Source organism: Calypte anna, chromosome 5A, assembly GCF_003957555.1.
Source record: "Calypte anna isolate BGI_N300 chromosome 5A, bCalAnn1_v1.p, whole genome shotgun sequence".
NCBI lineage: Eukaryota > Metazoa > Chordata > Aves > Apodiformes > Trochilidae > Calypte > Calypte anna.
The window spans coordinates 23083111-23098061 of NC_044251.1; the positions used below are offsets into that span (position 1 = coordinate 23083111).

A 14951-nucleotide genomic window follows, 5' to 3' on the forward strand; every position below is an offset into this window, starting at 1 on the left:
TCTAGATGCCTTCTATTTATTATATGGGAAGGCTTATCTTCCAACAAACTCCTGTGGTCAAAACTCAGGTTTATATATTATTTCATCTTCCTTAACAGCCTGATCTGCATTACGTCCCTCAGAAATTTCCTGCTTTCTACTGAAAGTAGAAAGTAGTATAAAATGCTACTTCATTGATACACTCTCCATATAACAACTAAATTTTTTCTATTTTTTTGGGTATTGCATGCTGTAATTTGTCATTAAACACTTCTTTTTTTCCTTCTGTATTGTGAAGAATACATGCACTACTCTCTATAATAATCTCTCAAGCCTCACAACTTAGACATTCCAGATTGTTTTTTATTTCCTTGCCCTTTTCATTTCAAAAGAGTATGTTTTCTTTGACTAATGCTTAAATAATATTCCAAAGCTGAGCCTAGGATAAATCTTACTTTCTGAGCACAAACTTAAAGTGCTTCACAGAAGCAGCTTTATTGCTAGGTGCCATACAATGAGGATTTACTGTATTACATCAAACTCTAGCCTATATTGACTGGTCCCTTCTTCCTCAGGAAGGTGATGCTAAACATTTAATCTTTCAGAGATTCAAAATACTTTAAAGTTCACATTAAATTCTTGACTTTCAGTTGTATCCAGGTATATAGAAGAAAACAACACAACCCAGAAAATCTAACCCAACCAGTGAAGTACAATATAAAGCATATTTGCAGTTCTGAATGCAGATTTGCTCTGCCTTTATTCATACAGTTTCAGTGAAGCCAGCAGTATAACAGAACCCTGCAGTACATAGTGTGACTTTAAAAGCAGCATTATTTTCATTGATAGACTACATTTATTGGCTCATAAGCGAATACTGACTACTTGTCTTCTCCCATGTGCAACGTAATGGTGAACAAAAAAAATCAGCTTTGTGAGTTTCAGTACCTATCAGCTCTGTATTTGATTACATATAGTTTTAAAGCAGAATTTAGGATACAACAGAGTACAGAAAATCAGAATGCAGTAATACAATTCAGTAATTTTACAGGTGACAAAAAGTGTAGCTAGCTAATTATAGAGAAAGTATACCTGGAGAGCTCCCATTTCTTCCTCTCTTCTGAGGGTCTTCTCTAGTAGTTCTGTAAAATGAAATATGGAAATTTTGAATTCAAATTCCTGTCTTGTAGCCTGACAAAAAAAAAAAAAAAAACCCAAAAAAAAAAACAAACCAACAAAACCCCTGTGTAAAACAGTTAGTGAGGGGTTTTTTTGGTATACAGCATTCACACTCTTTTATTTCAGCTGTTTAAAGTAATCGATGAAACGTGCCAGTGATATGACTGTTTCCAGGCATCAGCTGTTGAGATGACTAAAAACAGAAATAAGAAGACAGTTTGACTGAGAGTTAAAAAAAAAAAAAAATCCACATTCAAATTCACAGAAGAACCTGCCTATGTTTAAATCAATCTTTTGGTGTATTTTTAGAACTGAATGAAAAAAAACCCAAAGAGATTCATTCTGAAAATTGATTAAAACCTAAATAGATCATCAAAGCTATGCCATTATATCTGAAGGTACTCTAGGTTACTTTTTTAACAACAAAGTAACAACCCTTGGGAAAACAAGTGCAGGCAATTTTGACTATTATCACGAAAATTACCTTTTCTCACTAAAGTGGAACAAATTTGATAACTGAAATAGCCAGTTCACTGTAAAATATATATTAGAAAATATGCATATATATAATGTTTCATGTTAGAAATTTTCTCTTTGACTTCTGTGGGACATGTAATGAGCTGTTTTCTGTTTTATTTCATTCAAATATTTTTATGATTAAAATTATGTTTTTGACAAATTGCATCATATTTAGAATTCTGGGAAGCCTAAAAGTTATAACTTCATCAAGAGCCGGAAAACCATAAAACATGCTGCAGGCTTATTACTATTTCAAGTATCAGAAGTTCACTCAGGAGTTTTGCATGAGAAGAACACTGCTTTATCTAAGCCAGAGACAGACTTTGAATCAAGATATGCTTCAGTTTGCTAGCAATTAGGAAAGTTATGAGACTATGAAATTGCCTTGACAATCTCATAGGGCTCAATTTTGACACTTAATTCCCTCAGCATCAAAGTCCTGAACATCTAACTGGAAGTATCTGTGTATACTTCCTTAAGAAATAAAGACAATAAATAACATGTAGCTCAATTACTAAAGATAATCTTCAATAATTTACAACAGAAACTACTTAAAATATTATACTGATGTCAGTTTGCCTTCTTTTCTTTTTTTTAATCTGATGCTTTATTTTTGTTTATCTTTTCTTTCAATATGAAGCATTCTTGTGAGCACCCAAACCTGTTACCTCTTTTCTTACAGATCATTACCCATTTCTGAATGGAGATAATTTGAGAATTATTTTCAGGCATCAGTGATGAAATGTACAAAATTGGTTTTTTTTTTCACAAGTAGAGAGACTGAGCTACTGTTGTCTCTTCCTATCTTCAACACAGATTTTTCAAATAATTTCTTAAAATTAATAAAATTACTATTTCTTCACTTGTTTTTGGCACACTCATGTTTTTCTGCATTATTGGTCTGTAGCGGGAGGAGCCATTCTTGCTCCTGAAGCTCGACGAGCTGCTGGTCTCTTCCAGGACTCCAGCCACCACACAGCGCTTCCAGGGTAGAAGTGTAGCGGGAAGAGCCTTTCTTGCTCCAGAGGCTCGACGAGCTGCTGGCCTCTCCATGCCTCACACCAGAGTGAGCTGAGTTCCCCTCTGTGGGTGTGTGTGTCCCACCTTTATTGGCCCCCTGGTCTTGCTCATGCCCAAGAGGGGCCTGTCCTAATCAGACACAGGTGGACTCACACCCACTCGAGGCACCTGGTTATCTTGTTTCTCTACATTGGTCCAGTACAGTGACTCAACTGCCATATAAATTACTGTAGCTAAGCAGTGCCATCAGCACTGGTTAGTGTGAACGTTTAGTTTTAGAAACTGTCTGCCCTGTGTGTTTTCATTGGGTATATTCCAGTATTGTAACTGAGTTGGTAAAAATGTGTATTGTAATACTAGCTTCCATAAAAAATGAGGAGGGAGGAATAATTCTATGTAAAAGGGTGGGAATTAAGAGTCTTGACCATCTTCCATATCACCAAGGAATGATTCTTACACTTGACTTGGCTTTATTTTCATTCTGATGCAGTATTTGAGATTCTGTTGTACAGACACAATTATTCTAAGAGGAACTGATAATATTACAAGGTTTTTTTCAAAGGCCTTTTATAAATTTAAGGTGAGTTAGTTTCTGCTAGATTCTCTAGATTTGAAAGTTCTGCATTTGTAATCAGAGACATTTAGAATCCATTTATTCACTGCACCACTGCCTAAGTTTGCTGTCCTGCAGGATGCTTAAAAAACTCTGTCCCTAGAAGGACAGGTAAGTATTGTATTGAAGTTGTATTATTTAACTGACAATATGTAATAATACATAACAATATATATAACAATATATAAAGTCATGTTTTATAGCTATACTTATGAACCAAGTTCTGCATTTAACCTGATGATTCAATTTAGTACTCCATCTAAAATAATAGCATGTTTTCTCCAAAGTTAAAAATAAAAAATAAATATTAAAGCAATACATATTTAACACTACTACAAAAAGTCCCATAAAAATACACCATATAGTATCATTCTTTTAAACACTGTTATTTGTAAAGATGATATATTTAGGCTTAATTGATCTGTAAAGTTCTGCTACTTTCTTTTACTCTTCATAAAACTTCTTGTGCAAACATGTTTTGTATACTCAGCCATAAAAGAATGTTACACTAAATTTAAGAGGGAGAAGATATTGTGTCTGTAATATATCAAAGATGGTCACTAGCCCTAGTGGAGGCTGCTTTCATTCATCCTGTGAACAGCCTGTGACTTTCTCTAATTACAACTTCTTTTCTTCTTTTCCTAAAGGAATTTGCAGTGGCAAAAGAAGTTTCTACATTTGTGACTGATCTTGCTATGATCATCTTTCAAGGCCTAATGTTAGCACAGGGTTCTTGTTTTTTTCAAAGAAAGATATCATCAGTCTCGTGGGATGCAGAACATTAATTTATAGAATGTCTGGAAGAGTAAGCATTAATGAAAAAGAACTACAAAGGCACCTTCAGGCACTGATGGTTCTTTCCAAAAGATGAATAATACATGGAAAAAGACAAGAGAAATGGCTTTTAGAAATAAAAATACACATCAACATATTTCCTTTTTCTATTTTAGAACAATACGAAGGTTGCAATCCCACAATGAGATATAAGCCACAACTACTGAAAAAATCAAACATCTTTCAGTTGTTTAATAAAGGTCAAAATCAACAGCAAGCTCAGGATATTGTCTGCAAAATACTTTTATGTAGTTTTACAAATATAATTGCTTTACAGTGGTTAAGATCCAAAGCATATATGGATTATATCTCCTTTAGTGATGTGTAAGTGATTTACCTGAACAAACTTAAAGGAAAGAGAAAGGTTATAATTTAAAACATTTCATAAGAATCATTTCCTTTTCAGTTTGACTGACACTGAAACAACATAGTAAGTTACAAAATAGTGCAAATATTAACCTGGAGATGAAGATATTTCATTCCATCATACCTCTCAGGTAACTGAAGGAAAAATTATTATTTAGACTTTTCACACAAACACCAAGCTGTAATTTTCTCTGCTGGTGAAAAGTTTCAGCAAATAGATTTAGCAGCGTATGTTTATAGATTGGAATGAGTGAAATACAACTGAACTATCATATTTGTCATAGCTGCTACATTAATGTTTCAATAACTAACTTCAGAATATTAAAAAGTGTTCAAATACTTTATTTCTGTGCTGGGAGTAACAAAGCTGACTTTTAATTGACTTCATATTAGCTGATGCAAGAAACTTCACAAGAATTTGAATTAAAGAATCACATTTATTTCAGAAAGAACACTAAGCAGCCTTCATCCATAATTAAGTAGGAAATGGATTTTAAACACCACATGACCTCCCATTTTAAGAAACTAGTAGACCATATTCTGTTCTCTGTGAAGACTGAAGTGCCAGAGAAAAGTCAACACATTGGATCAATACCAGATTTGTATGCTCACCACTAAGAATTTCAATTTGGTACCTTTTAAATTCACAACTTCTAGCAAAGAGGAATGCACAAATGCAGATGTGTATACACAATCAGTTCTTATAGTCACAGATACTTAGTTATATAGTAAAAAACTCGAGAATGTGATTCAGATTATTCTGAAGTTGACTTTCCCACTTCAATTCAGTTCTGCATACATAGCTAATATGTTGTAAACTATCCAAGATATCTGCAAGCTGCCAGGAGACCTGCATCGAGACACTCACCCTTCTGAAGAAGCTTCAGATCACACAGGAAACTACATAACAGCTCATACAGCATGCAAAACACTGCTACTATGAGGCATTAAAACAAGAAATCCAGGCTATCATAAAAAGAATGGCAGTTTCAACAACTCTTTTCCATTATCAAGCAAAGAACAGCTTTCCAAAACACAAACGTGTAACTTTGTTATATAATCAAAAACTTTGTTTTTGATTACCCAAAGTTAACAACCCTAGAAATTTAGGATTTATATTACACAAGCATGTAACAAATGTCTTGAGAAATCCCTTAAATAGACACTCTGGCAATTTTGTCTTTAATTTCACTTTGATCAAAAAATTGAAGTATACTGATTTCAAGTCTTTCCTATCATTCTCACTTCAAATACACATCCCATGGATTTCAATCATTGTTTGGGGATATTTCCCACAAAGCTGCTAAACAGATACTGCAGCATTCCTGCAGATGCACTCAGCAGCCAAGCAGGTTTCCATCAGGTTTGAAAGAATGTTCAAGCAGCTGAATAAACCAGTTTCTCTCAGCTAGAAATCTCACACATGCCTACACACCAAAGTTTCATCACATATTATACCACTCAAAAGTTTTTCCCTTCACACAGGGAATCTGACATAAAGGCCCTATTTCTGGGGTGACTTAAGCTGCTTCTAACTGAGCCAGTTTAAGCAAAGTGTTTCAGAACAGACATGCTAAGTAGAAACAGACCAACTGCAATTGCAGCCTCTACCTGTGCTACTGTGAATGGCCTCACAGTCCTGTGACAACAGGCACAATCCAGAAACACTCAATACTAAAAGAATTTTCAGTAAGGTTGGACCTTTGTATGGTCAGGTCAGACACCAGGAAGCACACTGGCACTAAAGCAAATGAGCTGTAAACCAGGAGTCGCTTTAAACTACTGGAACTGGAAAAGTACTTGCCATGCATGTAAGGCATTAAGGAAATTTCTGCCTAAACACCTTATTATCATAAGAGCTCGAGAGAAATAGATTAGAACCTTGAGTTTTGCTGAATATAGAGAATATAGCCCATAAATTATGAGCATTTCAGAATGAGTTTATTTAATACCTAGTAAAACATAAAAAAATAAAGAAATCTCCAAAATGATACTGTTTTACTTGAATACAGCACAAAGTACCTCTAAGATATAGAATATTTCTATCCTGCTAGTTTTAACCCCACCACACATTCATAGGTTTAGTCAATCAAGATAGAGGAGGAAGAAATCTCAAAAGTTTTTTTAATTAGTATGTATTCAGATGGTTAGTAGTTTTCACACACTCAATGGTCAATGCATTTTTTTTTATTTGTAGCTTCTGCTAAACATAAAAATTCTCAGGTGATTTTTAATACTGATTAGAGCTTTCAAGTCTATTAATAACATTTTATACTAATGTGAGCACATTCCACTATCTTTAAAGATTCAGTTACTACACCACTGCAATTAATACAGTGCCCAAGACACCAAGAATGAAACAGCTGTTTACCTGTATCAGTAATTTTCTCATCCACATATAAAAGACCTCCAAATTCCAAGGAATACCATTTTAAAAATGGATTCCACTTTTTCCATGTTCTTTGCCTTTATAAAGTCTAGCAATTTATTAGCTTCTGTAGTCTTTATTAAGTAATAAATATTTCAAAATAATATAGTTTAAACAAAACTTTGAAGCTTTTTGACTTAATTAATTTTTTGCTACCCATTAGGTATAGACTTTTATTTTTGCTGTGGAACTTCAAAGCAGATTCTTAAACCTACAGTGGTACATTCATTTGCATTAACCTGAAGCAGCACCCACAATCATAACAGAGAGCAGAAAAATGGCATCTGAGGCCATGACTTGCTGCTATGCAGGAAACAGAACACACTGTGTTTTCATTCTGTCCTGAGGCTTAGGCAGGTTTATTATATTTTAGCACAACTTTCAGAAGTTCACATCTCCAGTGTGGGTCTGGTCTATATTTCCTCATTTCCAAAGAAACTGATCGCTTTTGGGAAAAGCACAACATATAAAAGGGAGAGGTAATCTTTCAGGGTGTGTGAGGGACAAGAGAGAAGTGTAACTTAAAATTCTCAGTTAATTTTCTATTCAAGTGACACTCATGCTCATGACTTCTTTAAGACTTTCAGGAATTAGTGGTATCTTACTGGGTCAGGTCTAAAAATCTCACAGCTTCCACCCCACTTTAGACAGCAACCACAAGTGGATATTAAGTTAAAAAAGGTAATGTTATTAGCTCTAATGGTAGCTTCTACCAGGAAGCAGCTGAGAAAATTCCTAAGAAAAAGACAGCATCTGGACCATCAAAGATCCATCTGACCTCCAATAACATGACTATTTCTTTGTTGACCCTACCTGTTGTTTTGGATGCCACAGCATTTTGCAACAATTAATTTCTGTAACTGAAGCATGTACTCTGTGAAAAGAAATGCTCCCTTTTGTTTTAAACCCGATTTCTGGGCATTCAAAGACTTCTTTACATGTATAAATCTTGCTTCAAATTTACATCCTTCAGTAATTCTTCCTTACTTTTCACACCATTATTTCTTTTTATTATTCTTTTTCATATGATTCATATTTGAAGCCAACAATGACAAGTAAACTATCTCCCACACTTCACTTAGAAAACCACTCCCAGCTTTCATTGGTCCCAAGAAGCCATCCTACATTTTCCTCATTATTTCTACAACCACTCTATACCTACCAGTACCTGGACTACAGTGTTTGTTTTACACTGAATTCAAAAGTACAAGAGTGAATACATGTTTATTTCACATACACATTTTAAGTATACAAGATACTATGTCAATTTGCTATAATCTTTCTACAGTCCAAATAAGCTTGTGCTGGAATAGTTTGCCTGACTAGGAAACTAAATACATTCATAACACCCTAAGAGAGCCAAACAAAAATTATTTGTCCCAGTGTGCTGCTTGTGCATGTTTAAAATAAGCCTTTATCAAAAGAATTATTTTTTTTTACCACCTTTATGCTTACAAAAGACTTTTTAGTTCTATTTCTGTCTTCTGTATCTTCCTAGGAAATTTTTTGTGCTTCACTTGGCTAAAGAAAATATTACCTTATTTCCACTGAGATGATGTAAGACTTAAAGTGGACTGACATCCATGCAAAAGATACTCTCATCAATGCAAAAGATGATAACAGAACAAAATTTCATCATATCTTAACAACTATCTAACTTAATAGCTGAGAGAGAGTTACTAAATTCTGTCTACCATATTTATTTTGGATCACATTGATTCTCAGTTGAAAGCTACTGTAGGTTAAGAGGGAGGGTTGTGAATATATATATGTATGAATATATATACTTAATATATATAATATATAGTTAACATGTCTTGAAGAACAACTGCAAGTAATCAATCCAATGTTTTCCTTTGTGTACTAGCAGACATGCCATAGAGGGTTCCACAGTGCTCCTGATGGACCTAAGGGTTTGTAGATAATTAATGACTAAAAACCAACACCTCAAAGCAAGCACCAGTTCCTAGATGCTTTAGTTTTTATTCTGTCTCTTCAAGGTTAGCCTTCAGTGTCTCTGTCACTAAATGTGTTTTACTGAAATTTACTGGATACTGTCTTATTCTGAGCCAAAGATGGTTCTATTATGAAAAGATAATTAAGGCACAGAGTAATGGTCTGCTAGCTCAGAGGGGTTGCACTCACAAAGGTGTGTATATTTACTGATTATCGACATTCATGTATATTTATTATATGTATATTTCAAGTTTACATAAAAGCTAGATCTAATGAAGAATGTCTATAAGGAGAGAAACAAGGTGGAAATAATAAGGGCAATGAGAAAGGCCTCCACCAACTTACAGTACGGGGACAGAAAAAGTATGTGTGGCTTTTTATTAGAACAGAGGTTCTCCTGGGAGCAGTGGATCTAGAGATCTTATTGAGGCTCTTGAGTGATGCGTAGCTATTCTCCATGAGTGCCAAACACATCTTTGTATCAGGAAGAGGCACTGTCTATATGGCAATGCAAACCTACATGGAGATTTGTCATCTACAGCGATGACTGCCTTCTCTAATTAGCTGCCATCATTAAAAATTAAGAGGTGGTGTACAAGGTATTTGTTCTCTGAAGGATTAAGCTGAATTCCAGACAGAATAGGTTCTATTCTAGGGTCTCCTAGCATCTAATGGGACGGTACACCAAAATCAGCACAGTTGGGACAGTAACATAAAGATATTAAGTCACAGAAGCACTAAGAAACTGGTGAGCTGCAGAGCCATAGAAAACCTTGTGTCTGCAAAATGTTATTTGCCCAAGTCTTCCCCAAATATATGCAACAGCATATCAAGTAAGACCACCTGTATTTCAGTTTTCATCATTCTCACTAATCAACCAACTTGTCTTAAGCCATTAAATGAAAAAATTTAGTCAAGATAAATGACAGCACTTTGGGTTTGGTACTGTCTTGAAGAGTACCAATTACAATGATTTCAACCTTCTCTCTGGATAGGGGTAGCTACTATTTAAATAAATAAATAAATAAATTTTAAAAATTATTCATCCTAGAACTCCACACAAACTGTAACAGAGTAAATATTAAATAATCTGAGGAAAAAAAAAATTTAAAAAATCAGCATTATATTAAGAAAAAATTGTACTAAAGACTGTTCTCGAAGCCAGGTCTCCAGAAGGGTTGACATTTTAAACTGAAAATATAGTTTAGTATTCAGTTTTGTCACTGCATATAGCACATAATTGTTATAATTCCCTCCTGAATAGAGAAACATTTCCTTTCTGGTGATGAATAAAATCTTCCAGGAGTACACAGAAAGAAATTAAAACTTCATTTGCTTTCATTCACCAAGTGCAAGCTTGAAAAGATAATCTGTCATTTCTTGTTTTAGAAAATTGTGTTGATATGTTCACGGGCATAGTGGCCACATAAAAATTATAGCATGGCACAGAGAAATGGCAAAACAGGAAATTGAATGCCACTTTCTTCAGTAGGTTTTCTATCTTAATATCCTTAGCTTTTCTTTTTTTGATGTTTATCATCCCAACCATATTTATGCATATCAGTAAATTTCCTTTTGGCTAGATTTGAAAGGCAGCTGCATATTGTCATGCAAAAATACACAGAACTGATCTTGGACCTAACAGCTAAGGAAGAGTGAAAGATTAAGGGTATCAATTTTTTTGAAGCAGCTTGTACAACTCAGCTCAATTGAAGTATATGGGCAAAGCAAGAGGCCATCAGCTGCCCATTTGCAACATTCACAGTAAAGGGGGCAGCAGACAACTTAGGAAGCTTCAAGTTACTGGTCCTGAAATTAAGCTTCCCTACCAACCTCAGAGAAAAAGGATTCTTTTGGCATTTTAATAAACTGCAGAAGAGCTAAGCACACGAGAGTTATAGCTCTGTGGAATTCAGTCCCTGATAAATGCTATCAGAAAGCTTTTAATTTTATGCAGTTCTTCTGTATTACTAAGACCCCAAAAGCTTTTAAATAAACATTTATTTCAACCACTTATACAAAAGACAGTGTTTCTCATAGCAAAACAGAGAACTTTCCCAATTTTACAGAAGTTCCTTCTTTGTAATAAGGTATTAGAAACCACAAGATACTGCAACTTGCAGTTCTATAACACCCTATCTCCCCACATGTGCTTTAGAGGAAGATGCAAGACACTGTAAGCTGGAAATTATGAAGAAATCCATCATAGTAACTCCTCTTAATTTTTTCACCTGTAATTAGGCTTTGAGTTTCTTCCTTGGCAGGACAATCCTGTTGTTGTACTGTCTCATGATAAATGATGATATGCCAGTGAGACTTGACAACTCAGCTGGTAAACATTTTAACTTTCATTTGCTGGCAAAGCTTCATTTAATATCTAAAGCTCTCTTCTGAAAATACTCATATTTAAATTCAGTAACTTCCTATTTCCTCCATGCAGCCATGTACAAAAATCTGCAGCATAACAATTCTATTTTTTCAGAGAAAAAACATTTAGTACATAGATGTAAGGAAAAAAAATCGCCTACACTCTAAAAGAGGAAAGAATATTAAGCATTTAAGTAAGGCATGATATTAAGCATTTAAGTTAGCCATTGCTTCTCATGCTCAAGGATATAAAAATAAATATTTTTTTTTCCCAACCTAACAAACTGAATAGCAACACCAGAGCTTCATTTTTCTCTTATGCAGTGGAGTATATGCCATTTTCAAGTGACACTTGACTTTTTATTTCTGATTAGTCTAATTTCTAGAGACTGGTCACAACAAAACCAAACTTACACTGCTGTTTTCAATAAGTAAAGAGGTAAGAGTATATTAGTTTCAGAATGGAGATTACATGGAGAAATTAATATCCTGTTTGAGCAGTACAATAACATTTTATTTGTTACACAGACATTGTAAATCTTATTATGAGGTTGACAAGAGCTGAAAATGAGTTATGTTTACTATAGACCTTCTATAGACCCCATTCTCCCAATACTACACAATTTCTACAGGTAGAGACATTCAATTAACATTTAGAAAAGTGGCAAAATGACTGTCAAAATGCCACAAAAATGCCACTGTAAATGGGACACCACATTGTATACCCTACACAGTTCTTGTACCTATTTACATCACTGTTGTGTGTCTGTTCAGTCTCAAAGTGCAAGGAAACAACTTAAGTTTGCAAAGCTGATAAAATATTTTATAGTATTTTTATGAGAAATGCCTCTTGAAGCACACTTTATAATGTTTATTGCCAAAAGGAACCTACAAATAGGCTTTCAATAGCTGGGGCATTGTGTCATAGGTTAGTAAGAAATGCACAACAGTGTCAGGAATGGAGAGGTACCAAAAAAGTAGCAAATATGCTTCACTGGATGTGCCCCTGAAGGGTAGAGCTGTCATGAGATAGGTTAAAATGTGCATTCATCTCCTCATGGCTCTTCAGAACTCTCTACAGAAAACAAGTGTGTTCAGTGTTGAAAACTTGTACTGTTTCTAAGATTATTATATCCATTAACAAACATAATAAATGCCTAGATTTCTCTGCAACTGTGGGTTTTCTTATGTTTCATTAGACAAAATACAATGACAGCAAATTAAAGATCCTGAACCTAAAAGCTAGCTCTAAAATAATGTTTTGCAGTGCCAAAATATGGTTCTAAACTTTTTAAGAAAAAAAGAAACTAACAGTCATTTTTCTTTTCAGAAACTGTCTCATGCTTCATATGGAAATGTGTATCCTTTTCAGTGGATTCTATATTTTTTCTCCTTTAGCTAGTATAATTTCACTTTGCTACAACTATACCTTTTTGCTGTAAGCATATTTATTTCAAAAGGACTTATAGTAAACACAGGCACCAGACTTTTCTGCTGTATCACAATCTAAAGAATTAACCACAAAGCCAAAATACAACTCACTGTTAAATTTTGTTTTGAGGGTAGGCTTTTAAATTTATCATGACATTCTCTGAATAGATCAAGCTTCTGACTGCATCTTTTCCAGCCCTTTTCTTTACACATAGTATAATGTCAGAGTGCAACACACAATTGTGCTCCTCCTATACACATTTGTTTCTCAAAGTGCATCTCTCCCAAAGGAATTCCATATCAATTACTGAGAATTTTTTCCATTAAATAAGAACTTCTACTTAGCAGATGGAAATGTTTTTCCATACACACAAAATTAAAACATTCATTTCAGAAACTGCTGTTTCTAGAGCTTCAAATAAATCAAGAAAGCACCATTTTATGGGCAAGTCATCAATGGTACTTATAATCAGAAAGACAGGTGGCTGAATTATGTACTTCAAACATACATTGATGCAATGTGTACTTATGCATGAAGTACACATATAAGTCAATCAATGCAAAAGTATAAAGGCAAAAGTATAAAAAATACACGAAGATTATGTTGACCTTATCTTAATATATAATAGACTCAGATAAGAAAATTCTGACTCTCTTTGTCCACAATAAAGAAGATTTTACATAAAAGTATCTGTTATTTCAAGTGGATTTTTAATAAATTATAGAGACACTTTTCTTTTTGGGAATAACACTTCATAGATTTTTGTTCTAAGAATTGATACAGTATGACCTGCATAGTTAATTTGCTTGCCTTGCTTGAAGCAAAAAGCAAAATCCTTTAAAACATTTTCTACTACAAAACCTGCAGAGCATTTAAAAGTAGCAGTCACAGTTTGCAAAACAAAAACCAAGGAGGCCCAGTCAAAATAATAAAGGAAACAAAAGCTGAATTTCAGATACAGCTGAAGGCATTACCTTGAAGATGCTAATCAGAGCAATATGTTAATTAAATTGCTTAGAACCTGGCAATTTGTCATATTTAAAATGCTAGAAGGAAAACAATGCTAGCAGGATAATTAACTGCTTATTTCATTTAATCTTCGTCTAGAAAAAAAAAAAAAGCAGCTTGTTTTCCTCTTTTCAAGAAGTGACTTGTAATGAAATGTCAGTAATTAAAACTATTTTATCATACACAGACAAGGAGCTGGTTTTGCTGGTGACTTAACCTAGTGAAACAGAAGTGAAATTTCATTTCTCCAAAGACACAATATCATTAGCACCCACTTTAGGAAAACCAGGCATGTCAGCTGAAAGGATATAAAAGCTGTTAATGTATATACGAACTACACTGAAATATAAATTCCAATACGGCCTGATAAATTCTAGGCAAATACATAACATTATTTCTCATTTTGAAAGACCTCAAATACTTTTAAGTTTCAAAAGCTTTATTATATTAAAAATCTTAAGTAGTAAGTTTTTTTTAAAATTTCTAGTCAAGTTTCCAACATTTGTATTTTAGGCTAAAATTATTTTAATTATGGCAATAGGTGAGAGACGATAAAACTCTTGGTTCAGTTTAATTTCCACTAAGACAGAATACTATTTAATTAAACAGACATCTGACTTGATATTAGAGTTTCCTGGGAATGTTATTTCTACCTAATGAAGACTTAGTGAAATATAGCATGTTTCTATTATGTACTTCTCAGGAATACATTAAATTCAAGACATAAGCTTGGAAGTGGAGCTTGCTTTGCCTGGGCTTTTTGTTGGGTTTTTTTGGTTGGTTGGTTTTGGGTTTGGTTTGCTTAGGTTTTGTTGGCTGGCTGGTTGGCATTTTAATAGTTATAAATCAGTGATACTGATTTGGCATGCAAATACTAGATACCATGAAAGTGTGACAATGCCTTCCATGCCAAGTCATGGAGTTCTGGTAAAGTTGCACAGATGCTGAAAAGATTCTCTTTATGTAGTGTTAAAGCAGTGTTATGGTATAACTGTGATTACTATAACTCTCCTATGCCATCATTCAACAGCTGTAGAAAATCCAAAAACCAATAGGGCTTAGAACACGATTTAGCTTGGTTTAAAAAAAAATAGTAATAATTCACGACAAGAATAAAAAAATAAATAGATTCTACCTATTTAATAAGCATTAAATCCTCACTCCCCAGGTTATTTTGTTAATTTTGGTTTAGTTTTCTGTACGTACTGGTAAACCAAAAGGTTAAACTAATAAAAAAAAAATCAGTCTCT

At 34.0% G+C, this 14951-nt stretch overlaps 1 protein-coding gene across 1 annotated transcript in view; it reads right to left on the bottom strand.

Moving 5' to 3' along the window:
* The window catches only part of CEP128 (centrosomal protein 128), a 101788-nt gene that overhangs the window by 25115 nt on the left and 61722 nt on the right, over positions 1 to 14951 (bottom strand). The window contains exon 19 of the mRNA XM_030452313.1: positions 1072 to 1121. Coding sequence (XP_030308173.1) covers positions 1072 to 1121 — 50 coding nt within the window. The remainder of the gene's footprint in view (positions 1 to 1071; positions 1122 to 14951) is intronic.